Source organism: Chanos chanos, chromosome 3 (assembly GCF_902362185.1).
Source record: "Chanos chanos chromosome 3, fChaCha1.1, whole genome shotgun sequence".
Lineage (NCBI taxonomy): Eukaryota > Metazoa > Chordata > Actinopteri > Gonorynchiformes > Chanidae > Chanos > Chanos chanos.
The window spans coordinates 40,349,499-40,377,327 of NC_044497.1; the positions used below are offsets into that span (position 1 = coordinate 40,349,499).

The 27,829-nt window shown below is 41.6% G+C and overlaps 1 protein-coding gene across 1 annotated transcript; it reads left to right on the forward strand.

The window, feature by feature from the left end:
• Window positions 1-217: 217 nt before the first annotated feature.
• ror2 (receptor tyrosine kinase-like orphan receptor 2) lies at window positions 218-26,521 on the forward strand. The gene is made up of 9 exons (XM_030767854.1): window positions 218-425; window positions 4,061-4,141; window positions 10,426-10,713; window positions 13,588-13,618; window positions 21,183-21,304; window positions 22,876-23,190; window positions 24,292-24,537; window positions 24,762-24,967; window positions 25,094-26,521. The coding sequence occupies exons 1-9, from the start codon at window positions 218-220 to the stop codon at window positions 26,519-26,521; spliced, it is 2,925 nt and encodes a 974-aa protein (XP_030623714.1).
• The last annotated feature ends 1,308 nt before the right edge of the window (window positions 26,522-27,829 follow it).

Consider the following 27,829-nt stretch of genomic DNA (forward strand, 5'->3'; position numbering starts at 1 on the left):
AATTTAGTGCAGCCATGCCCTCCTAACAGAATGATTTATGCGAAGGCAGCATTATCACTGCAAAGGAACCTCCATAGTAATGTTCTCAACTGGAGGATCCCAGTGCTTCATATACCATATACTGTTCCTGCATTATTGTAAGAAGACATTCAGCTACTTCACAGTTTCCACTCTTTATTTCCTTTATTTTACTACTCTGGCATCCAATCTAGTCAGAATGGCCCTCCAGAGGACAGGATGGAGTGTTAACAAGCTTCTACATTTTCAGGTTGGCCAAGGGTGTTCTACCTCCCTCTGTGTTGGAGACTGGCTAACTTTGGGGGAAGCTAGGGGTGCAGGGGGAGCTTTCATTGCCCTGCCTCCACACTGCTGGCCATCACCTTTTTACAAGCACCCTGAGAAGCCCGCTCACCAATGGTTGCCAGGTGAAGCACATACTGAAAAAGAAGAATCCTGGCTGAAAGGCAGTGATTCAGGGGCCTGAGGGCTCATAGGCACGCTGAGCCAAAATAATCAGATCAGCCTCCCAGGCTCAGTGGGCTCCACACTAACCCTTTTGTTGGGCTCTTCTCCCTCTCTCTCTCTCTCTCTCTCTCTCTCTCTCTCTCTCTCTCTCTCTCTCTCTGTCTCAGAATGAACTGGGTCTGTAAGGCCTACCAAGAAAGTGAGGTTATTGTGTCACACAAGGGAAAGGGATTTGTGTACTTGGGGAAATTGCATTTGTGTTTACATGTGTCGATTTTTCTAAAATACAATTTTAGAATTGATAAGTAAGAATTTGATATGCATTCCTCTAGGCATATTTACCTTAAAATGGTTTCCTGACAAGGTACTTGTGGTGTTAGTTTGCTGTGATGTGCATTAGCTGACCTTAACCGCCTGTTCAGTTACGGTTTGCTGAAAAAGTTGTTTCTCACACCTTGAATCAAGTAGCTGTTCACTTCAGGCCTTTGATGGGCTGTTTTTTTTCTTTCTTTTTTTTTTAGACGGTAAATTTCAACAAATTGAAGTCAGTTGTGCAGTTGTTGTGAACACTGAAACAATTAACATCTTTGTCTTCATTTGTCAGGCCCTTGGAACATTGATTACTTTGGTTCTTAGCCAAATAACAGAGCTCATTCATCTTAGATCACTGCCTCAAGGGACATGGGATAACTCCATGCCAAAGTCAGCTCTCTTTAGTATCCTCTCCATTTGCCTGGAACCCACCCCAGGAACTGGAAGCTATTGCATGTTCAGTGCCTCAGAGTGTGTTGACTCTTGCAGCTCAGAGGTGGTAAATTAAATGTGCTGGTAATTTATCTTATCTCTTTGCTTTCATTTTGATTATTATACATGTCTTGTGACATTTTTGGCCTGAACCCACCCAAACAGGGAGTAAGCACATATTGTAAAACAAATCCCTCTGGGATTTACCTAGACAATGGAATGATAATTTGACGTGGGAACTAACCCGTTTTTTGCTTGCTTTGGCTTCAGCAGGAGTCTGTACTTATCCTCCTCGGCTTAGAACATATGGATAAGGTCCTATCTATGTTTGCGCTGTTGCTTTGTCTTCAGTAGGTCTCGCCACAAAGCAGTAACCTCTAATCTCCTGCACTAACAGCTCAGTGGCTTAATCACTTTACTTGCTGCTAATTTAATTGGAACGCCCAGGGTTTTTTACTAATCTAGAAACACTGCCCTTCACCACTTTCACTTTCCAATTGGAGTTGAGTAGTTTATGTGGTGTCTTATTAAAGTGTTGAGTGGTGTCATGCTCAGTTGCTTACCATTTCAGTCTACATAAAACTTGAATACTTTAAAAGCTGAATTGGTCTCTTTCATAAGTAACCTGCCTCCTTCTTATCTTGTACATCTGCAATGGATATGGTGTACCTATTAAAGCAAATGATTACCAAATTATGATCCTCAAATCATTTATTTGATGAATGTAGTCCGTAGGGACAACACATTAAATGTATTTAAACACCTGGATTGAGAATGAATTTTCAAATTGGATAACGTTGAGTGGATTCATTACATCTATACTGAGAATGAATCTGTGTTCCAAGATCACACATCACTTCTCAGTACTATTCCACATAGAGTGCAGAAGCAACTTTTAGGCTGAAAAAGTACCTTTCCATCACATTGTTTCATAATGTGCTCTGTGACTGAACACAGCAGGATTTGATGTCAGAACAGAGGGGCTCATCGGCTCCATTTACAGCTTGAAGAATTTTAGCGCACTGATTGTTCATCACAGCACATGTCTTTGTATGGTCATTTCAAAGCCATTTTGTCAGGAGATACCCACAGATATAATGTGTACTGTCTAGACCAGTGCTAGGCTAGTGCTACACTTGTGTTGACTACAGGAATCCCAAACTATTCTGGGTACTGTCATTAGCCTACTTTGTATCCCAGTGCAAATTTATGTATACATTAAATGAATAAAAACACATAGGACAAACCACATTCAGTGACTGTGCTTTGTGCTGGATGTGTACAACAGTAAGGATTACATTTACATTTACCTTTATTCATCTGGCAGATCCAAAGCAACTTACATAAAGAGTACACACAATATGTGCATTGTTAAGATTTTTTTTATGTATATTATATTTAGTTTTTACTTTTGAATGGAAATGTCAAAACCATACCTTGGAATGATTCCTTTTTTTTACATTCAGTAGTGAGTGTACATATTCAGGTGACTGTGGGTTTAAGACTGGATGTGTGTTCAGTGTAGTTCTGCAAAGGTGTGGAATAGAAACAGTGCTCACCATCAGTGGATTGCTACCAAATTAATAGCCTAGCCAGTGGCACATGCTGGACCCCTCGACCTTAACAGGCCCCCATCTAGTCTACCACTGACAACCTCATTCTGTCCAGCTGCTTTTCTTTGGGCCAATTGTGGTTTCCAACATTCTTTTATAGACCCTTTAGCTCAACTGTTGTAAAGCTTAGTAGGAGAAAAAGCAATGGTGTAAATCTCGCTCGGTGTGTTTATTTTTTTATAATGTTTCATGGGTCAGATGATAGGGAGCATAAAAGCAAAGGCACATTTTTACATTGCTGTTTTCAGACAAAACATGTTATTATAATATTTAAACCTCATAGTATAAATTATCCTCTGTCATGCAGAAATGTAATGGGCCTAGTTCTCACAAATTATTTGTCAGAGGGTAGTTGTTTTTCAGTGTTAAATGGTTATGTAAGCACACAGTCATTACACTCCCCAAAAAATCAATGGAACTACCCTGATGATGGCATGCATAGGAATTAAGTTTACACAGTCTTGGATCACTGATGTAGTACAGTAACTCTGGTGACTGGGATTGACACAGCGTAATACGACATGAGGTCTGCATGATTTACCCTCTCCTCTGTGCACTCCCCACTGTGCTTTATGATGAATACACTGTGTTCATAGTAACTCAGAGGGATGTTTGCCCCGCAAATCCTTGTCTTTTGGCGGTCTTGTTTCTCATCGGTCTGGACTAAATGTTTGAAGCCAGGCATCTGCAGAATTCTTAGCTCACGGTGTTGAATTCTGTCTCTGCATATTCATACCAGTTTGTACTCCATTGTTATTTTCTAATTTTATTATGGATTTCTAGTGCTGATTATTTAAGAACAGCACAAAATCCAGATTTACACTTTTGGTCACATTAGCTAAATGTGCCCAGAATGTTTTTGGGACCACAGACTTATCTGACATGGTTTCACTGCTATTTTTCATGAGCAGATGACAGCCCATCACAAGCACATTGTCTGTTGAAATGTTTTCTGGCTCCATTCAGACAGAATCTGATTTTCTTGCCATTCGCTGAGTTTCCATCCCTCTTCATATCTGTCTGCAAGTGTAAAGATAAATTTGAGGAGAAAGGGCTGCTGTTCCCTTATCGAATTCAAACTGACAGAACTCACAGCATTAGTCTGACATGACTGCTCTCTTTTATTATTTCTACTGTCATCACTTCTCAATTATTCAGAAAGCACAACCGATATGTTAAGTGAGTCCAAGCTTGTGTCAGTGAGAAATCCGCTAAATGCCTCTCTCATTCTGTTTCAGCAGCCGATGTGAACCTGTCTGAATCTGGGGAGGTTGAGGCGCTGGCTGAAGCCCAGAGTGGAGGTCTGCCAACAGCCGAAGGTACAGCAGCACCATCTTTCAGTCAAACACATGCATACTTGCTCGCTCTCACTCATACACCCACAGAATGCACACACATTAACTCACTCACACAAAACCATCATCCAAGTCTTATATGACACTGAAAGATTCATGCCTAGCAGGAGCTACACTATGTACCTGTTTCTTTTTTATGATAATCTCCTGTTGCTTACCGTCATCTGAACTAACTTTGCCTTCAATCTCCATCACGTGTGTAACAATTTACTTGAGAGTTTCTGGACAAAATGTTCCAGAACCTCTGAGTTCTGCCACCCTTTGGGCCATTCTTGCCTCTAGCTGTCCAGCCCCACCACTTTTCACTGGCCTCTGATATCTCACGTTCTCCCAAGTCTTTCCTTGTTTTACAAGAAATGGGCTAATTAGTTCCCCTTAATAGGACATCTGCAATTTCACCTTGGATTACTCAAATTCTTCACTCCCACTTCGCTTGCCTGTTAGTTCCAGCCCTCCCTATGCTTGACTGGTTCACTGTGATTACAACCCAAGGAAGTAATTAAAGCCAAAATGAAGCATTAGCCCTGATAGTGCACTCAACCCTTCCGTTCCCCTTGCCTCCTTGGACTACTTCACATACCAACCACTAACCTGAAGCCAGAGGCAAAACACACAGCCCTTACCAATGGCACTCACAACTACTCATTATAGCCATAGTATTAGACGGGCTAATGACTTTTTTAAGAATTTGTGATGTTCGGTTTTCCTGGCCCCTTGTCACAGCATACAAGGCTTTGCATGGAAAATCAGGACCTCGATATCAGGCTTAGAAGTATTAAGTGATATTGGGTGTAAATTCATTTTGTTTGCATAAATCATTCCGTAATTTCAGAAGAACCTACCCCTTTGCCCTAGGATGTCTGTTTTTAGCAGTGCAAGAAAATGGTAGGTTGCACCTCAGAGCATTTTTGTTGGCCATTAGAAGAGAGTCTGGGGACTTGAATGACCAGCCGTGGTTTTATAACTGGACAGCCAACAGGCTCTCAAATGGACTGTGTTTGGTTTAAAACAGAATGGAAAATCTAAAGCATTCACCTAATCTCTTAAGATTTGTCTATCTTCATAAAAGTCAGAATGGGAATTACAAAGTTGTAGTAGGAACACTCTAGTATGAAGGCTATGTGCCCACATTCATAGATTGTACCAGCATCATTAGGCACATCATTCAAGAATGAAGCCTTTATGTTGGGAGGGAAGTACCATTCAGTTGGATAGAGGAAAACTTAGAATAAATGGCTTTACCCAACCCCAATAATCTGTCTAATGAGGATTGAGAATTTATTTTAGTATGCACTCACTTGAAAGTGTGAGCTTGGTGCCAAAATCTACAGTGACTTAAAGCATCAGAAAGGATTTAATTTTTCTTCACCCATTTAATGCTTTTTGTGCTCCAGGCTTCGTTGCCTTTTGTAAAGCTGAGTGTTTGTTGGATCTGTTGAACGGGTGCCACTCGCTCAAGAGGAAGCTGTTCCTCATGATTTATATCTCCAGAGAGAAAAAAAAATCAATCAGCCTCTCCTGCTGTGATACTCGACACCCCTGCGTCAGCGAAATGACCCCTGTCTGGGTGTAGCAAGTAGTTTGGATTTTGACCAGTATTGATGAAGGATAAATGCTCTGTGGATTACTAAATCAAGCCCCTGTAGCAGGCACATAGGCCAGAGCAGCTGGAAATGTATTCCGTTTCAGTGCCTCAGGGTTTGGGGACGGAAAGAAAAAACACCACTGTGAATTATCTTCACAAATGCGTTTCTCATTCTCTGTTCGGGAGTGCTGCATAGACAGGAATGTGTCTGTAGTATTTCATCCCAGAAAAAGTTGGGGTTGATTCAATTTTAATTCGGGTCACCGAATGTAAACATCACCCATCCTTTTCTACCAAATGATTTTTTCAGTTCGCGAATTGAATTCCAGTCAATTCCAGTCGAGAACTGGCCAAAAATAGACTTGACCGTACTGATGGTCCTATTCATGCTTTGACATGCCTGTTGTTTTCCATTCCCCATTGACATCGTCTGTCTGAGGACTCTTTGGAGGCTGTTGGCTGATGGCATGGTCATGTTAGGCTACAGTGGCCTGTCAGCACTCTTCCAGTTGTTTATCATCCCAGTCATGGCTGCCCACAAACAGTCGAATCCACTTGGACCTGCCTGCGTGCCAGCTGCCCAAGCTGAGAGAGAGAAAGAGAGAGAGAGAGAGAGAGAGAGAGAGAGAGCAACAGAGTGAGAGGATGCGTTCCAAATGGAGGCTTTAATTAAACCTGGAGGTGGTGACATCATTGCGGAGTCCTGCTTTGTGGTGATGGGCACTGCTCCCAGAGTTTCCATTGCATAAGGCTCCTGTGCTCAGCTTAAGGAGACACATCCAATTTCGGTGGATGTTCATGTTAATGTGTGTTTGTGTATTCTCTGACCAAGCTGTGGGCTTTGTGTGCATTCCTTTGCTGATTTCATTGACTGTAATTTGTAAAGGGGCAGCTGAGGTCAGAGTGGCTAAAAATACATTCTACTGACATTCTTAAGGTTAGTCTTAAAGCATTTTAGCACAGCACCTTCACAAGAACATTGTGAACTCAAGTCTAATACCTAAGAGTATGGTAGTGTTTTTAATCAGTCAGCTGCACACAGTAATTTTAATGAGGTTTCTACCATCATCATGTACTACGTTCACATTAGAACTGTAGTGGTTCGCTATTTTTCTGCAGTAAACAGACAGTGGTCACAACAGGGGAAACCCTGCTCTCTGATGGTTTTGTTTGTTGTGAAGTTGCATGTCAAGTCAATTTGCATTGACTTGAGACATCCACCCAAGATGAAAATATAGCTATTTTCTCTTTTTGTTCGGAGGACAGAGTTCTTCAATGTGTGTTTGCAAAAGAATGTTTGTACAGATACCACTGGTTCTGTGGATAATTGGAATGACTTGACCTTCACTCTCCTGGTATCTGAATTTTATTGCATTCGCTGCCTTCAGTTTACTATGAGTTATTCACTGGTTACATTCAGCTTGGACACAGGTAGTGACGCTGAATTGAGAGTAATAATGTCGACAGCCTGCTGCATTCGTTGCCCTGTTGTTACCTGAATGCTGAATGCTACATCTGATGCATGCACCATAAATGACGGCAGACTAACCTCATAGTGAAACAATGGAGCATTTTTGTTCCAGTTTTTCACTTTCTACATCTACATCTCCCAACAGGTTTGAGCTTGTTTAGTATACTTAACTTTAGCCACAGGTGCTGCTCTCTCTCCCTCTCTGGCCATACAGAGCATAGTTTTTGAGACTGTTGATATTACCCATGTCTTAGCTATTTTTCCTATAGGGGATCCACAAGTCTGTTCTTTTTGGTTCTACTACTCACAAATACAACAGTCTGATTGATCCAGTCATCACAGAGCATTGAGTAGCTAAATCGTGTGTTCTTATGCAAAGAAAGAGACAAAAAAAAAAAAAACCCCACAGTCTTGTGTGCTCACTGTTGGTCTGGGGTTGAGGGAGCTGTGCTCCACCCTGTGGCCCTCTAATTATTTTTGTATGAATTGGTAAAATAGTTAAAAACAGTGCACTACAGCCTCACTTACACTGACAGCCTGTTGTAAGGCTGTCACTCCTGCAGGTCTGTCTTACTGCATCCATGAAGACTAGAGATTTCTTCAAGGGTAGATGGTTAGAACCGCTGAAACTGGACTAAACCTTCTTGTTCAATAAGAGGAGGTGACGCAGAGTTGTGTCATGTGCCGTGGGTCTTTTCAGAACGCCATTGGGTCTTCTAAACATCATAAATAGTAACTGAGCGTGCCCAGAATGGTCTGCTGAGTATGCACTCAAGTTGTAATGCTGATGAGAGATTGTGAGAAGCTTGTGAGGACTTGTCCTTGAAGGAGCATGCGCCTGTCGATACAAACATGTCTCATCTTATCCTTCTCTCTTAGATCTCTATCAGCTGTGCCTGTGTGCTGAAGTGATGCACATCCTGTCATCACTTCTCAACCAGTAGTTTCTGTACACCTCTATGAAAGACATCAAACAAATCCATTAAAAAGGCAGGAGTTACACTTTGTTCCCTTGATAGGAATGTATAAGCCCAGCTTTCCTTAATAATGTAATTTCACTGACAGTTTTTATTATTTTTTATTTAGATGTTTACAGCAAAGGTGAAATAAAAATGCACTGTGTACTGTTTTGTTTTTTTTTCATTTAGTTCTTTCATGTAAATACGGAACAGTTTTGTGAGTGGTCATGTTAAAGCTATCCTTTAAAGTCAAGAAATACATCTGCTTAAACGTAGCTTGCAACAGAGTGGTAAAAAGCTGATAGTTGGGGGGTGGGGGGAGTGTTGTTCTTGCATAGTGCAAAATATTCTTTGTGTATATACATTGCCTGCCACAGCCTCATGATTTTACTGCTAAAGCAGTCACTGGCCCATACTTGTCAGTGCATCTGCCTATGTGGGGCTTGTCTTTGCAACTGTTCAGTGAGCAGGGTCTCTGATAAAACCCCAGTGTTCAGTAAGCAGGGTCTCTGATAAAACCACAGTGTTCAGTGAGCAGGGTCTCTGATAAAACCCCAGTGTTCGGTGAGCAGGGTCTCTGATAAAACCCCAGTGTTCGGTGAGCAGGGTCTCTGATAAAACCCCAGTGTTCGGTGAGCAGGGTCTCTGATAAAACCCCAGTGTTCGGTGAGCAGGGTCTCTGATAAAACCCCAGTGTTCGGTGAGCAGGGTCTCTGATAAAACCACAGTGTTCAGTAAGCAGGGTCTTTGATAAAACCACAGTGTTCGGTGAGCAGGGTCTTTGATAAATCGTCAGTGTTCAGCCAGCAGGGTCTTTGATAAAACCTCTGGGGCTCAATATTTCTGTTGGTACGAGTTAGAACAACAAACAACATAGCATACAGTCAAAACCAACCATGCAGGCCGTTCTGGATGGAGGGCAGAGGGAGTATCTGATGTTAGTCTAGTCTGTCCTATCTGGAAGATAAGGCAAGTGGTCTTGCCCTCGTTTCCATAGGGTTGTGTTTATTTGAGCTCAGTCTGGCTGCTCACATGCTGTGAGGTCACACCTTTTAGAAGCTGAGGTTGAACAGGGCCTGTCACCTCTCTCTCACTCTCTCACTTTCTAACACAGACATAGACACAAACACTTTCTTTCTTTTCCTCCTCTACACCCCCCTCTCCAAAAACTCTGTCGCATTCCTCACCCTCACACCATTGTGTGACCTCTCACTCCACTGGGAGTAGGGAAAAGCAGTCCAGCACACTGACAAGCTCACAACATCAGTCAGATCAACAAACACAGCTTTTCCCAGCCAGAGCTACAATCCTCTCCTAAACTGAAAATGTCATGGAATCTGATTTGTGAAATGAGATTTTAGTGAGCATCGTGATGCCTTTGACGTCCTTCATCATGACTCTATTTCTCAAAAGAAGCAAGAAAAGATTACAAGGTTTTTCATCTTGATAGGTTTAACAAATTATGTTGTTTTCCCGTTTGTGTCTGTTAGCCACGAAAGACATATTGTCGAGTTGTTTTTCGTATTCAGTTCCCCTCAATTATCTTTTCTTTTTTTTTTTTTCAAAAAAGGCAGAGCAGTTGTCAAAAAGTTGTGCATTTTCTGTAATCTTCTCTAGAACAAAGATCCCCTTGCATTGTGTGACTGCCAAGATAAACAGATCTCTTTGTGATCCATCACATGCGGTCTCCACCAGTAAAGAGATGTCTGCTCTGAGGATGATATTTTTTCCATGGAAAAGCTGTTACTTAATCCAGATGTGGTGACTAGTGTTCTAACAGAGTTCAGTGGGTCACTTGGGATTCGACCGTTAAAAGTGGGGTCATTTAAGCGTCAACGTGGCTCTGACCAGTCAACTTTTGTTTATCTCTGTATCTGAACAAGAGGCATCTGGAGAAGAATGCGCACTCCACCACCCTCCACACATGGAAATGAGTTCATTTACACACACGCACACGCACACACACACACATTTTAATGGGTTGAAATTCCCTGGAAGCAAAAATAAAACAATATGTTTTCACTCTCTTTCACTGCATGTAATATTTCTGTTTAAGTGAGTATGAATGCTCATGCCCAAACACTGTCCTCCAAAGCTTCTCCACAGTCACCCAAATTATATTTTTAATGTTAGTTGCTCTGCTGATGTTGTCCTGAAAATACCAACTGATGTTTGATATTGTGCAATCTTCATTTTTTTTTAACCTTTCCGATCCATTTTTGTTTTCACTCAGGTTACTTTCTGGAGTTTTTGGAGCCGCTGAACAATATCACAATAGTACAGGGTCAGACGGCGACGCTACATTGTAAGGTGGCTGGCCACCCACGGCCCAGCATCCGCTGGTTGAAGAACGACGCGCCCGTGGTACAGGAACAGGGTCGCATCTCCATACGGAGGACAGAGGCTGGATCCAAGCTCCGTATTCAGGATTTGGACACCACCGACACAGGCTACTACCAGTGTGTGGCATCCAATGCTGTCAAAGTCATCTCGGCCACCGGCGTGCTCTATGTCCGACTAGGTAAAGGAAGGAGGGTCACAGTCAGTTGTGCTGTCAGTTTGTTTTGCCCTTTTCCCTACGTTTCCCTCCAGTTTATTAAAAGCCTTGTTTTTCATTTTGGCTTGGATCTGGGGATCAGACTAAACTGGCGACTTAATTCACATTTCATAAATGCATGATTTCTTTGTTAGAGGGAGGGTCAAAGCAATCGTTTCCCTTAACCTAACTACAGTGTGGTTGTTTTGTCCCCGAGTTTTGAGGGAGAAAAGAATATGAATGGTCAAAATGACCTGTGGTACAAGAAAAGCCAGTGTCAGTTTGTGAAACACACACTGTTCAGAATTTACAAAGTAAGAATTCAGTGCTTTAAACCCATCACAATCAATGTGGCTATTCTGCCACTGCACTGTTTATCATCCAAGTTATAGCCTCTCTGTTTTCTTTCCTGTCCATTTATTTTAGCTTTTTTTGTGGCAGGAGGTGGGCGGTTGGATGGGGGTGGGGAGTCCTGGGGGTGCCCACTTAACTGAGAGGAAACTAAAGCAGCACTGTTTTGAAAAGCCATTCTGCCATCTCAGTGAATTTAATGGCGGGTACCAGTATAAATCTCCATGTTCGTGTATGAGGAGCCCTCCAAAAAGGCCATTAAAAATAGTTGTATTGTGTGCATATGGTAAACCGTCTGCTATATTCAGGGCTGGATATTTACAGCATGCCCTTGACACTTTTATGGGATTATTTGGTGAAACTCTTCTCTTTCCTGCAAAGTCATCTTTATGTAATAACGCTGTTACCTCCCTAAAATGAAACATGAGATTAGGGATACTGAAAACATTTATCTGGGCACAGATGTGTTTTTTCCCCTGACATTCATGATTAATTATGCATGTTTCAGATCGGACACATTTGATGCAGTACTGCACTGTGGCGTGGAAAGTTTATGATTAAACAACTGGTCACAGTAATGAGTTTACCAAGTGTAGGCTTTAGGGTAAACTTTCCTATCAAAGTTTAATTTAAAGCACTTCAAAATCTTATAGCAAGTCAGTGGAGTTGTCAAGTATGTATAGCCTCAGGTAGGTTTACTCTTCCACATGACAAGTGAAATACTCGTTTTATAAGTTAAATGTGACCAAATGAGTACTTTTCTTGATATTTTCTGACACTTTTGCCTGAGTATCAAATATGGAAGAAGAAAAAAATCAGCTACGCTCCTCTCGCTACATTTTTTTCTCCAACATTTTCCTCTCACTCCGTGTTTCACTACTGGTTGCACCCCTCCCTTTGATCAATGAAACATAATGACAACTTTCATTTATTTATAAACGTATTAGTAAGTAAATTTTAATACGTGTCTAGTAGTACTATACATCTGTTTTCCTGGAGCAACAATATTTTTGTTTACTCCAGCTGCTGTCTGTCAATTGGACATTAGAAAAGACCATCGCCACGAACGATGGCGACTGCGGCTGCTGGTAGTGCCGATACCTACTGCTGATGGACCATGAAGTCCAAAAGCAATTACAAACACTACGGAAAGTGTCAGTAAGAGTCAGCCTGCCAAGTTCTTGTTCCACACCTGCTTACTCCGGTTGGCAGCAGGACGTTTGGACCAGCTCCCCGGCTCCCTCGACAGACCCAAACTTGAGTGCTACGTTGAGGCTAGTGGCGCTTATGTCGGGTTCAGACTACACAATCTCAGCCCGATTTTGACACGATTTTGTCGTCGCGGACAAACTTCCAGCGCCGGCCCGAATATGAACGTCGGGAACGACGAACGACGTCTTTACCGCGTGTAGTGTGACATAATCTAAGAACAGCGGTGCGTCGTCTGGGACGCCCCACGACACCCGACACGAAAAGTCTGGCATGTCAGAATTTTTCTGTATTTTCCTGCTTAATCTGACATCTCCTACGAGGTGTACCTTGACGTTGAGCAGAAAGAGGAATGACAGTCGTCCTCCCCGACGACATATCAAGTCGCACAAAGTCGTCAAAGGCAGCATACGATGATTAATCGGGGTCATACTAGTGTTGCCAGTCTCCCGGCCAAGACACGGCAACAGTTTATGGCAGCATGATTGCCTAATCTGACATAGTGACCATCGTGAAAAAAAAAATATCGTGTAGGCTGATCCCGGCATTAAGCGGACGGAAACGAACTTTTCTGAATATGCCTATTTGGTTTCTCAAACGTATGAGTCCAGTCTTACTGAAGGCGGTTTTGGGCACAATTTATGCTCATTGCGCTCTCTTTAGTATCCATAGCCATTTGCGACACGGACATATATGTAACACATTTACAGTTGTTGACAAAGAATGTGAATTGCAGAGGTACCAGTTTAAAATTGCAACTTATCTTTGAAAATTGCAACTAATGTGACGCCTCGACTATTGGAAAGTTACAATTTCAGATTGTCCGTAGTTTGAAATTTTCAGGACTAAACTCCCACCCCGATCATCATGAAACAGTCAGTTTTTTGTAATGGGTACAGTTTTTCGCAGATTCGCACCGCGTATCGTTCTGCCTTATCGGGATCCGTTTCCCGTTTCTCGCTCGATTTGGTGAATGGAGCGCAATAAAATCGATCATTTGAAAAGTGTAATGCAATGTGTTACTACATGCTTTTATAAATGATAATTATTCCGACTCGTGTTGACGTATGTATGCTTTACTTGTTTTTAAAATACTTCACTCGAGTATAGTTTTTGAGCGCCGACTTATGCACTCCATTCCTGTCTCCATTTTTTTTAATGTTAATGCCGAACAGCTCAAAATGGGAAGGCAGAGGAATGTATTATCCCAGCTCCTTTCATCATCTTTAGGAAGGGTTAGACATAGTTCCAAGTATCATATTTATAATACATTTTCTCCTGTTCTCTTCTCTCCTACAGGACAGTCTCCAACCCATGGCCCAGATGACCCGTAAGTAGTTGCATTTGGTCTGTATGTGTTTGTGTGCATTCGCCTGCATCTGTGCATATGATTTTGAAGAGAGTTTTGCATGGTTGTCTGGGAATCATTATTTTCCCCTCATAGCTGTATACAGACATGCAAGTTGAACTTTCTGTTCCTTCTAGAAGAATATCTGCTTGCTCCTTTGTTTATTTCAAAATATTTGACATTAGTTTTTTATGAACACTAAAATACACACATACAAATATTTATACATCTTTATCTCAGAAGAGCACCCCCCCCCCTCCCGCCGTGGGAGGTTAGTTAGAGACAGAACTGCTTGAGAGAGAATTCTTGTACAGGAGAGTCAAATGTTCATGGGGATGTGGGCAGAGCTGGGAAAAATCCTTAGTCATTCGCAGGGATGACCTGTCATCTGTGTGTGCTTCTGATATTAACCCTTAGAGTCCTTGTATATAAGCAGCTTGCCCCACCAAACAGCTATTAAAACAAGGGCTTAAGAATGCAGTGAATCTTTGCGGCGTATGTTCTTCTTGCAATCATTTCTGTAAAGTTTCATTAAAATCAGTATAATCTTAATTGTATGCCTTCCTTTCCTTTCCTTGCTTTTTCTTTCTCTACTTGGCACCATGTTGCACTTGATATTTTTTGGCCACGGTTGTGTTTTACTAGAACAACAGCAGAGGGAGAATAAGTTGCTTAGTGAGTAAGGACCACCATAGATGCCGCATGTAGCAGGGTCTTGAACTAGAGCTGTCTTTCACCAGATACAGAGCCTTTCTGGCACAGCTCAGTCTTTAGCCTAATTTCCCAGAGTGCCCAAGAAACCTGGCAGTCACCTTCAGGTTGGGAGCAAAAAGGGTTTGGCATAGTCCAAATTGTCCTTTCCACTAGTTCACATAAAGAACACAATGTCTGATTGAACATTCAGGAAGCAGCCATTTAAAGTGAGGATGTAGAGGAAGGACAGGAGTTGTTAAACATTTCTCAATGGTTTTGGTTAAGGGGCCCGTATTGGTCTAGAACAGATTGCCAGATGCGGACACTTGGTGATGTTTTGCCAGAGTATTTCTAAAATGTGTTTGCATGAGGGAAATTAATTATTTTCTTTGGATAGTTGTGAATTTAAATGGACCCTGCTTATCTTAACCTGGCATGCAACTGGCTGCCAGATTTGAACGTTTGCCATGGGATTTTAGATGTTTTGTTGAAAGTCACCATTCAAGAATAAGGAGTGCAGCTCTTTAACTAGTGGCTTGAATTTCAGCTGGGTGTTTTCAGTTGCTGCCATTGTTTTTAGGTAGCAATGTGGCTAAGTAATCTTGCAATCCTCCTTGTCTCAACTTGAAATACTGATGAAGGTCATGATTCAGTGTTCACCCTCTCCAGCTTGCTGAAAGACTTCTTCCTTTTAATCTGCATCCAGTGGAGTGATTAGATGAACTACCTCTTTGGAGCACTGGTGTTGCTATGAGGGAGGGGCTGAAAGCTGTGATTGGCTGTAGCTCCAAAAAGGTTTTCCCACATTCACAGGGTATGGAGAAGAGGAGGGGGATGAGAGGGGTCATGTACATGGTGACTCGCAGGCGCCTGATAGTGATGTAATTTCCATGACTTTAGTCCCCAAGGCTGCACCAGTCCTCAGACATAGGTCGTTCAGACTGATTAGGCCCATGTCATAAATTCCAGCCCAAAGGAGTGCCTTTGTATGTCGAAGTGCCCCTTTATCTAGTGCAGCTTCACAAAAAACCTGTGCTCTGTAGGGCATTAACCCTCAGTAAGACAGTTGAAATCTTACGGGTTTATTTATAGATGGCAGTTTCACACAGTCCATTATTTTATATCTAAATCCCAAACTCACTTTTACTCTTCTGAAAGTGACAAAAATGCTCATCTCACTTACTCATTGCTATACAGTGTTTCAATGGATTGGAATTTTAACCCTTATTTTGGAGTTGATTATCGCCATCTTGTGGTGTAAATCAATGGTGTTCCTCAGACCCGCAAAATAAATGTTGCTTGAGTTTGTGGACAGTTTGAGCCACTATTCCATTCATATTTCTGAAGTTCGTACTGTCAAAGGACTATACCATGTAACAAGACTTAAGTGTAAATATAGTCCTCCAGCCTCCAGTTGGCACGATGCACCTTCTCCTCTGTCTCTCCCTCTCTGTCCGTTTCTCCCTTCCCAAGTATCCTTATGTAAAATCAACACTCAAATCTGGTGAAGTATGGTGATCATTCTTCTTGAGCACAGCGGCTTTTCCCTTTAGTGCTGCAAGGAGAAAAACAATCATGCACTCACCCTAACTCAGGCTGTGCTTTGTTCAATAACCACAGTCTTTTTGATCATACCTTACAGAGCCCTCTGATCTTCACAGAGGTTCCAAGAAATTAAGAAATTGTTGTTTGTGGAGGATTTTAGTGAATCTGTTTCACTGAGATATTTCTAACACGGAGAATGAGAAACTAACATTGTTGATGATATTGTAAATCATGACCAGCCTACACAGGGTAGATTGTTGTAAAATATAGGCCTTTGTGCTTCTATCAGTGGATATTAAACAGCAGGCTGTCAGGGCTCCTGAACGTCTCACTCTGCTCTGAAGAGCATAAACGCTTGCCCAGAAGGAGTTTTCTCCAATCATATCCTCAGATGTTTGTTTCTGGCCGTATTTTTCCAAACATCATTCTGTTTCCAAGCACTGTGTTCATCTTTAATTATATTACATAGACCAATGGCTGAAGTTTCAAAAGGCTCTCAACCAAAAAAACAGCAATCCAGACCTCCTCCTTTTTAATATGGAATTTGTCAGTCGATTTGGAAGCTTGTCGCCACAATAGCAGGGTGGATACTGATGAGGTTCTGGGATTCTGTGGTTATTCATCAAGCACGCATATGTATGCATTAGTTGGTACATACACTTAAACCCATGCTGATATCGTGCATTATAAAGTTTCAACTTTATCCCAGTACATGCTTATCTTTATGTAAATTCAGAAGCATGTATACATGATGCTTGCTTTGTTAGTAGCGCAAGTAAATAAATAGACCGTAATGTTAAGATGGTCAAATGAGGTAATGTTGAAGGCTATGTCCTGGAAGACAGATCGATTTAATTGTTGTTGATGACTCAGACAGGCTCAGACACTATACAGGACTGCTTTGGTGTGAAGAATTCAATTAAAACAGCTTTGCAGTGCATCGCTGCTAGCCCTGTGCTGTTCTCTATCTGACATGACTACATCATTGCTCCTTGAGGATGCTGTGAGCAATGTGAGTGTGTAGCAAGACTGCACAGATTTCTTTGTAGAATATAAGCCATGGCTTTTTGCTCGTTTTAGTCAGTTTTCCACTATTTTTATTGTTATAGATGTGTAATTCAACTTGAAACTTTCAACTTCACTTCTAACAAACGTGTAGTCGTGACTTTAGACAGCCTTGCATTTACACCCATGTTGTTGATTAGAGTGGAATACGTGTAAGTACACTATGAGAGCCTTTAAATTTCACACACGTGCACATGATTAGGATGTGTGCAGTTCATCAGAGGAAAAATGTGCTGGGGTTGTGTACGCCAGTTTGATGAATAACAAACTTTCATGCATATTTAGGAATATGGTTTTGGTAGTATAATCAAAATTTAGAATAAGACATGTACTTAGTTTGAGTGAGACCCTGGTCACTGTACCTCTCCAGCGTGAACTGTCACCAGATAGTAACAGCCTAGTACATCTGTGCTTTTCCGGCCTCTGGTGTGCACCCTGTTTACCTGTTCACACACCCCTCCTTCAGTCACACAAGAGCCTCTCTGTTTAACAGCGGTTTGAATCTTTGCTGTGAAATCTTGGAATGCTAGTTCTGGGCATTGAGTTTCAGAGAAAAGCATGACATGGAATGAGCATCAACGCTACTCTCCAACATATGTCCTGTGGTCAGGTTAAAAAAAAAAGAAAAAAAAGTTGTTTCCATGAATAAGATATTTGTTTTACTGCAAAGCAAATTTGTTTTTGTTTCTGTGTGTGGAATGTCATGAAAACAGCAAAAGTATCAGCTGGGGATGTTCTGAGGATTTTGTTGCTGTCATATTGTGGAGCAGAAAAATGCATGCTAAATGAATGCATTGAAGTTTCTCTGTCCAAGACTTATGGAGGTATGGGCTACAGAGTGTACATATGTTTCACAGTGAGAAGGATAGTAAACAGTTCAGTCAGGGGGAAAAAAAGCATAGCTGTCTAAGTGGATTGTCTCAGCATATACTATTTAAAATGCATGGGCCACATGAAGGCATATTTGAGAGGAATGTCTTTTGTCTGCATACATTTAGAGAGGTTGAGTTCATGTTACTTCTAGTTGCCTGAGCACATGCTGTGACCTTTGAACGCCGTGAGGAGATAATGGTAAGAGACGGTGGTGAAAATTTTATAGATAGGACATTGGTTGTGTCATTGTTACAACAAACATTTGGTTTGTGTTTCTTCCATTCCCTCATAAGTAAAAGATGTTCTTTGGAACTGCTTAATATTCCCATTATTTTAGTTTGTTATGTGAAGGGTTACTTCACCTTATTTGGAAGTAACCTTTTCAACACTCAAGCAGTGTTCTGAACACATTTATTCTTTTGCATGTATTCTTGAATTTGTTTGTTTGTTTGTTTGTTATTGTTATTTTGCTTTCACCCTCTGTCATATTTGACCATAAAAGTAAATCTAATCTTTGCTAAACCCAAGTCTCCAAACATTAGATGGGACAAAAAAACTGTGCAGTCAATCCAGAATGCAATGAAATTGTAACCATATGCGATATTGGTGTGGAAGGGATTTGGGTTTTGGCTATTGACAGTTCCTCTGGCCCAGAGCCACTGTTTGACTTCATGAAAAAGAAACCTGAATGATGCAGAATTCTTTTGGAAAGATTTTTTCTCCCTCAAACTCCCATACAGTGTTCATTCACAAGTTACAGTCTTGGAATTGGAAGCATAAGGTTGTGCATGTCATAGAAAATGTTTTGCTAAATGCAATTAAAAACCATGATGTGACCATGTATTTTTGATCAATCTGTTTCTGATAAAGTCACCTACTTCTGCTCCACTAAAGACAGAGGTAAGATGCGGCCCCATGGGCAGGAGCATGTTGAGTTCAGCTGTCCTTGCGTTCTGATTGGATTCCCAGCTGATCTCTGAAATCTACTTTTATGTTTCCTCCTCTCCATAACTAGCCAGATACAATACCATAAAACTGAATGAGTCTTGTGTAAGTGCAGTGCAGAATTAGTCATATATTCCTTATTTCATTTAGGGTTTCAAGAATTGTTTCTCACCTGCTTCGATTTTTAATTTTTATAAGCCATGAAGCATAAGAGAAACATTTTAAAGGGTGGAGAGAAAAATATAATTCTGTTCTCAAGACTTGCGAACCCCAGGTGATGCATGATACAGTCAGATCCATGAGCATATGCCCACTCTGTTACACTTTGATTCTGTTTTCATTGTGAAGTGTACTGCACAGAGAGGTTCCTATGCCTTCTTAAAATAATTACTGAGAGAGTCAACACCAGGCTCTTCAGTGTATTCCACCAGACCTCTCTTTGCTAGCTTGACTGATGGTGTTTAGATGGTCTTTTGTGTACTCCAAGTTAAATCTCATCATTCCAGTTCCTATTTCGTCCATGGCTGGTGAATCTCGGTCAGTAGAGATTAGTATCGGTTATTCCTATCCGAAGGCTTAGGATTTGTGTTTGGGTGAACTCGATAGCAGCATGATGGGAGAAACAGCCGAGCGCAGTGCAAACTTGTGCCAACTAACGCGAGTCCTGCTGGAACCTTCAGCTTAGCCCGCAAACATCAGTCCAGTGACCTCAGCATTCCACCATTTTGGCTCTTACCATCATCCCAGAATAAGTTCCCTGCTCTGAGGAGGTCATGAGACATACTGGCTTGCCGGAGTCTTTTTGTACGTCACTGTGGCTTCCCTCCGGCTGCGGGCTGCTGTCTCAGCGTCCGGGTGGTCAGCCGAAAGCCTGCTGTGCTCTGGCTCTTAGATCCTGAGAGCATCTGTGTACAGCCATCATATCTGTTGTTCACTCTCATTTTTAAGTCACTTTTACCTATTTTACTCTCTACTTATTCTTTAAGCCTTTTCACCATCTTTCGCAGCTCATGCTGTGCTTCAGCATTAAATAGAAAGTGAATCACTCTGTAGGCTTCTCAGAATTTCACTAGGGAATTTGTTGTAAACGACACATGTGTCTCACAGTTCAACCATGCAAAAGTCATAGGACTAGTATGCAGGAGAAGGTTTTTTTTTCACTTTTTCTTTGGACACCCAAGTTACCCATGCTCATAACTTCAGTGGAATGAAGGCATTTAAAATGCATTCTCATTACGTCTGCTGTCCTATAAATGAGAAAGTAAAGAACAAAGATAGCACTGGCATACTGACATTATTTTAAGTGACATAGGAAGCACAGTATGTCAGTCTCATTAAAAGTGAATCAGTGTTAGTGGACATAGAAATGCCAGAGTATTATTAAGTCATATTATGCTTACATAATGCTCATATAATGTACAATGTTATATACCTCTCTAATATTGCCTCAGTTTCTCCATACCCCTCTTTAAAATGGCCCCTCAGAGAGGTCCTAATTGGTTAAAAGTATACCAGCCACCTAAACCCATTATCACATTTGGTCCTAGACCACAAGTCTGCTTTCATTTATTTTGGTATTCATAAATTTCAGTGAATGTAAAACAGAACCTCTTGTGTGGATTATGGGTGTATCTGTTTCATTTGCATCCATTGTTTGATTAGCTCTCAGAATCTGTGCAGTAGCTCCTATTTAACCAAAAGTGTCTGTTTGACCATAGTGTAAAACATGACAAAAACAATTTAGAGGAAATTAGTTTGTTTGTTGGTGAGTGACTGACTGAGTGCTTATGTTTCATGTGTGTTCATGCATGTTTGTATATTTTCTGCTTTAGTTTTATGTGGGCCTTGTTGTGAGTACTTCCTGTTAAGCAAGCTGTTTAATTAAAATACCAAACTGGTGCCAATTTGATGGTGGTTTCTTAGATGGGAGATTGCATTACATGTAGAGAGTAATTGTTTATTCTCACAGGGGTATATGGATTAAATCCCTTTGCTGTTATTTGGGAAACCTGGGAAGTTTAACTTTACTACAGCCATGAAAAATACGCAAATTACCCTTCTCATCTTGGCACAGTGGTTAGTGTTTAGACATGGCCGGTTCTTGACAACCTTGACTTAAATGTAAACCCAAGATGAAAGAGAATACTGTGCTGTTACTTATTGTCTTGATGGAATTCATGGATGAAACCTCTGTGAGACAAGCAAACATTTTAATGAGTTCAGATATTGATGTTTAACAGACAGACAAGACCACCACTTCATGTTTGAATGCATCTGAATGCATCTCTAGCCTGTAGAATGTAACCAAAAACCTTCTTTGACAGGACCTGTACCCCTTTTCTCATATTACACAAGCTGGATGCTAGATATGGAGGATTAAATTATAGTATAGTAACACTCAGTGCCTTTTTTTGTCTCTTAACAGGACACATGAGAACGGCTTTTGCCAGCCATACCGTGGCATCGCTTGTGCCCGCTTCATTGGCAACAGAAGTATATATGTGGAGTCTCTGCAAATGCAGGGTGAGAGCGAAAATCGTATCACAGGTACGTAACAAATCTATTTTAAATCTAAATTTAAGTGCTATTCTCATACTACAGCTGCAAATACAGCCTCTGCAATTAGAGGCAGGAAATTTACACACTGGTTTCTGGGAAACCAATGTCTAAAATACATTTTAGGACTATAGCACACAACACATTTCACATGCTAGTAGAGCATTATCATGATGTATAGAGATTTGAACACTTTTAAACATTTGATGCTGTAAGAAGAATGCCTATGGGCAGCCACTGAGCAGAGTGTTCTCAAATGTCTCCCCTATCTCCTCTGGCTATACACTACAATGCCTCTTATTCACTGAGAGGCTGATAATGTCATCTTCTCCAAGATAATCACACTAATCCTGTATGTTCACGATAGCAAGCTCACCTGTTAAGAAAGCAATCTACCAATCATTTTCCCGGTTTTCAAACACTGAAACAAACCATTAGAAATTTAATCTTACCACCAAGCCACAGGATTAAATGAATTCTCAGCGGTTGCTCTGTCAAAGAACATCACTGTCCCAACATTCTGAAATGATTCTGTTGATGTCATGGCTGGCTACTGCTCTCTCAGGAAATTGAGTTCATTTAATTTCATTACGTTGACTTGAATGTAATCTCAGCAGAAGGCTCAGTGTCTTTACCTCAAGTGGAAAAATGCCCCAAACAAGACACAATTTATGTGTGAGAGTGTTTTTCTTGACTCAGCTATGTCCCTTTGAAGAATATCAGAGAGGAAAGCTGAAAAACTACATCCACACTCATTATCCATATTTATCCATATTACGCCTTTTTGGGCATAATGTAGATGGTTAACATTTCTCAGAAAAGCTGCTGGCAAGGGATCCCTAAAACAGACGACGGGAAACAGCCAGAACCGAAGTAAATCGATTAAGCAATCAGAAATATTTGTTTGTCTTTGTTGTCATGTGGCCTAAAATATATTCTAGGCGTGTCCTCTTTTACGTAATGTCCAATTTGGCATTTAAATCAAAGTCCTAAACAAAAAAGCTCAGCAAAATGTATAAGATAACTGTAATTGCAACCTATAAGTTGGGGGTTTTTTTGGTAGTTGTTGTGTGCAGTGAGTCCACTAGAGAGCAGCACAGTCATCTCTGTGCAATAGCTGGCATAAATGGCCAGATGAAATTGCCATTTCTCTTTGACAATTTCAACACCTAAATAACAATAACAGCAATATGACCTTTATTGCAGTAACCTTTCTCATTTAGACTTTGGCAGTTTGACTCAAGTTATTTGGAAGGGAAGGAATATCTGACATCACTGAAGTGCCATTTGATTCAGGGGTGAATGTGAAGTGCAAAATAGTTTGGTTCAGTGTGTCCATCTGTTTTTTAAATACTGCTGTCTTAAAAGAAAAAAAAATACATTTTGATTTTGATTGCATTTCTGTTTACTCATCTGTGACTTGTGCAACAATTTATATACAGTCATTGTTACCAGATTCGGAGCAAACAATTTTGCCAAATTGGACATCAGACTTGAAATGTGACATCTTTAACAGAATACTCTCTTACATAATTTAACTCTACATTCTCACCCTTCCACAGCTGCCTTCACTATGATCGGAACATCCACGCAGCTGTCAGATCAGTGCTCCCAGTTTGCCATCCCATCCTTCTGCCACTATGTCTTCCCCCTGTGTGATGAGGGGGCCAGAGGCCCACGTCGGCGCCAGCTTTGCCGGGACGAGTGTGAGGCGCTGGAGAACGACCTGTGCCATGCTGAGTACACCATTGCTCGCTCCAACCCCCTTATCCTCATGCAGCTGGAACTGCCTGCATGCCACCTCCTGCCACACCCTGGCTCCCCTGAGGCTGCCAGCTGCATGCGTATTGGTGTGCCTATTGACCGACTAGAGACATGTATGTGGACATACAGCTATACTCTACCATTAACTTAATCTTCATCTCTTAGTAATAAAGAATTTGCCACTTCTAAAAAATCTGTTAGGGTGAATCAAAGATGTAGGATCAAAACAGTAAAGGTACATTTCCACCTCTGAAATGTTTTGTGGAACCAGGAACTTTTCCCTCCTTTTCAACTGCAAGAACCACGCCTTATTTTGGTTTCTAAGCCATAGTTCCTGAACCATTTTTAGTAACCTCTGCAGAGTAGGTACTTTTCAATGGTTCAAGAGCTATTGGATGGAGATTGCAGCACAACATTTCTGGTCAAATGCATGCCTCACGGAATGACCAATGACCTCCATTTTCACACCTCCATTTTTTAAACCTTATTTGGTATCTGTTTGGAGGATGAGATTTAAAGAGTTTGAGTTGTCAGCCTGGAAAGAAAAGGTGTATTCAAAAAATTCATTGCATTCAGCTGAAGTGGGCATAGACCATACTGTAAAGCAGGGCTGAGAAAATTTTAAAAAAGAAACAGAATTACAAAAAAAAAGACCACAATAACCTTAATTGTGCAAACAGAGCTTACTTTTTGCGTCACTTTACATAATCTTCATGGCTCTTGTTGTTCGGTGGGAAAGCAAACATGAACGCATTCAGAAACTGAAAAAGTTCCTGTGCCTCTGTGGAAAAGCACATTATGGCATGAGTGAGAGTATTACATGAGTGCCTTCTTTTCAGTGACAGATGTACAGTTACACAACTGAATGAAAATTGATCTGTGATAAAAGCTGAATTACCTCAATACCAAAAACACTGTATAATATGGCATCAGCCACTGTCCTCCTTATACCATTATCATTCGACCGACTCCTTTAGATTCATAATAGAAAGCAAGTTTATGGAAACTAATGCAAAATTAATCAAGAGTGCCCTCTCATGGTACAAGTGTTACCTAAATGATACTTACCAGACACTATATAAGAACCAGAAAGTCTGTCTTAATTGACCAAACTGTTCTACTTTTCAACCATGAAAAATTCAGATATAGATGATAAGCTAGTTTCCATTCGCAGCTCCACTAATTGTCAATCTTTGTGAAAGATTCTCCTCTAGATCATAGCTGTTACAATGGTAGTGGGGCGAACTACAGGGGCACAGTTAGTGTCACCAAATCAGGTTACCAGTGCCAGCCCTGGACTGCCCAGTTTCCCCACAACCATTACCTGACACCCATGGAGTACCCAGAGCTCAGAGGTGGGCACAATTTCTGCAGGAACCCTGGTGGACAAATGGAGGCTCCTTGGTGCTTCACCCTTGACCCTCATGTTAGAGTTGATCTCTGTGACATCAGGCCCTGCAGTGAGTACAGACGGTTCATCTCTCTATCATCACGTCATCACAGTCATCATGTCAAACACATTTTTCATGTGGTCTCTTGACAGTTGCTCATTTAAAAGAACTTTGTCGTGGCTTTCAGTTAGCATCATAAAGAGCACAGAAAACATAGTTTTTATATTGACTTATTTTGCTAATGTTTCAGAGAATGCAAATGTTAACTTTTGAAATATGTCTGTGTTTTCCAGAACCACCAGAGAATGTGAAAAAGGAGATTTTATACATTTTGATACCTAGTATCGCCATTCCTCTGGTCATAGCCTGCCTCTTCTTCCTGGTCTGCATGTGCCGGAACAAACAGAAGGAATCCTCAGATACTCCCCCTCGCCGACAGCTCACAGCATCTCCCAGTCAGGACATGGAGTTGCCATTACTCAACCAGCACAAGCATCAGGTACAGCCCATTTGGACTTTTGTTGCACTTAACCACTTCACTTGACTTTTCTGTGTTCATCCACAAATGTATTTATTAGTCACAAAATTGATTATATGATTAGATCCTCTTTGTTGTGATCCTCAGACAAAGCTCAGAGAGGTCAACCTCTCTGCTGTGCGCTTCATGGAAGAGCTTGGGGAAGACCGCTTTGGAAAGGTCTACAAGGGTCACCTTTATGGCACAGCCCCTGGAGAACAAACGCAGGTAGTGGCTATAAAAACTGTGAAGGACAAGGACGATGGAACCCTGCGTGAGGAGTTCCGCCATGAGGCCATGCTCCGCTCCCGCCTGCAACACCCCAACATTGTCTGTCTGCTGGGTGTGGTTACCAAGGAACAGCCAATCAGCATGATTTTCAGTTACTCTGGGCATGGAGACCTTCATGAATTCCTGGTGATGCGCTCCCCTCACTCAGACGTGGGTAGCTCTGATGATGACAAGACAGTCAAGTCTGCTCTGGAGCAGGCTGACTTCCTGCACATTGTCACACAGATTGCAGCTGGGATGGAATACCTCTCCAGCCACCATGTGGTGCATAAGGACCTGGCCACACGTAACATCCTGGTGTGTGACAAGCTCAATGTGAAGATCTTGGACCTTGGTCTTTTCAGAGAGGTCTACTCAGCTGACTATTACAAGCTGATGGGCAGCAGCCCCTTCCCTATCCGCTGGATGTCTCCAGAGGCCATCATGTATGGTAAGTTCTCAACAGACTCAGACATCTGGTCATATGGTGTGGTACTGTGGGAGATCTTCAGCTATGGCCTGCAACCCTACTGTGGCTACTCCAACCAGGATGTGATTGAGATGGTGCGAGGCAGGCAAGTGCTGTCTTGTCCTGATGACTGCCCAGCCTGGATCTACTCACTCATGCTGGAATGCTGGAGTGAGTTCCCAGCACGTCGACCTCGCTTCAAGGATATACATGCACGTCTGCGCACATGGGAGAGCCTGTCCAACTACAACAGCTCTGCTCAGACCTCTGGAACAAGTAACACCACCCAGACCAGCTCTCTCAGTACTAGCCCAGTCAGTAATATCAGTGCTACTCGTTACGTCAGCCCCAAAAAGGCCTCACCCTTCCCTCAGTCCCAGTTCATCCCCATGAAAGGTCAAATCCGGCCCATGGTACCGCCACAACTCTATATCCCTGTCAATGGCTACCAACCAATGCCAGCTTATCCCTACCTCCAGAACTTCTACCCCATGCAGATCCCCATGCAGATGCCCCCACAGCAAATGCACCCACAGATGGTGGCCAAAGCTGGCTCACACCACAGTGGCAGTGGCTCCACTAGCACAGGCTATGTCACCACAGCACCCTCCAATGCATCTGGCACTGAGCGGGCAGCCCTGCTGAATGAGGAATCCAAAGCAGCTGAGGAGGACTTGGCAGATGGGTCATCCCAGAAAGGCCTGCACAGTGAGGACCCGTCTGTCCCAGAGACGGAGCTGCTGGGAGACAACGACATTCTGCAGTCAGAGGACAATGAAATTCATTCAGAAGCATAGGCCTTTTGGACTAAGTATGAACAAAAAATGCTCTGTGAAATGGGACATCTTAACTTAAACCAGATCAGAATAAATGAAGTGAAGGGAAACCATTGAATGAAACAATTAATGAATGTTATTTATAGGTTTTTCAGCGGTCACAGTGACATGGGGACAAGAAACATGGGAGCGTTGTTTTTGGATGTCCATGTCCAGGCTTTGGGAAATGATTCCCTTCAAGTAGTCAGTCAGTGGTCTGCAATGAAAAATCAAGTTTTGGCCCACCTGTTATTGATGTGTGTTGCCGTGAAACATGGACATGTTTTTCACATTGTTGCAAAGCCATTCAGAAGAATTCATGTTCTTACTGTTGCTGTGCAACACAAAGCATTTTTGTTTTGCTTTTGTCAAGGATTTCGGAACTTGCAGTTTGAAATTTATACAACTTTCGTTTTAATGCTCCAGGTACTGTGCTATGGTTCTGTCTGAAATATTTTTTCCTTGTTTTTTATGACGTTAAACACATCAACGCATTGCCTAAATCGATTCTGAAACTCACTGAAGCTTGTTATCCACGGAGATCCTTTCTTTCTTGTCAGTGGGTTGGCAAAACGGATCACTGGCTTCCAGAATATGGGCATATAACCCTCTGTATCACTGACAAAAACTTTATGGATAACTACAAATGTTGGACAGTTAGAGGTTGATTATAGCCCTCAAGATATTTGTTGAAACTCCTGTTAGAAGTTTTTCAACATTGATATCCTTTTGTAAAGCTCTGTAATTTATGTAATTGATTCTCTTTATTTTTTTTTTGTTTTGTTTTCCCAATTTTGCCTTTCTTTTCAGGCAAACTTTGTTAAGTGAAAGGTATTTCTCTCATGTCCTTACAACCAGATACTTGCTTTTTTGCCAAAATGTTATGATAGAAGTTAACCATATATTGTGTACATTCAAGCAGATGGAGTATCAAATAAAGCGATACATAACCAAATATTTAGAAGGGTTCTTCTTTCTGATATTTTTAAAGAACACATTTTTCTCAAAGTACATTGTAACATGTTCTACAACTGAGAACTAAATTACTGTCTTTGAGCTATGCTGCTCTTGTCAGAGGTTATACAGTTTTGGCAACCCATACATCTTCATAAATATTGCAGTAGGTCCTACCAGCCAGTTCTCTGCATGTTGAAGTCCTCAGGAAGTCAAAATGGTATGGTGCATTTGCCAAGCTATGCTTGCTGTAACATTGCATGTAAAGCGTGGTAAATAACATTTAACTTTGAGAAGAAGGAGCAACTGAGGTGAAAAATTTCAGGAAGTGCAGAA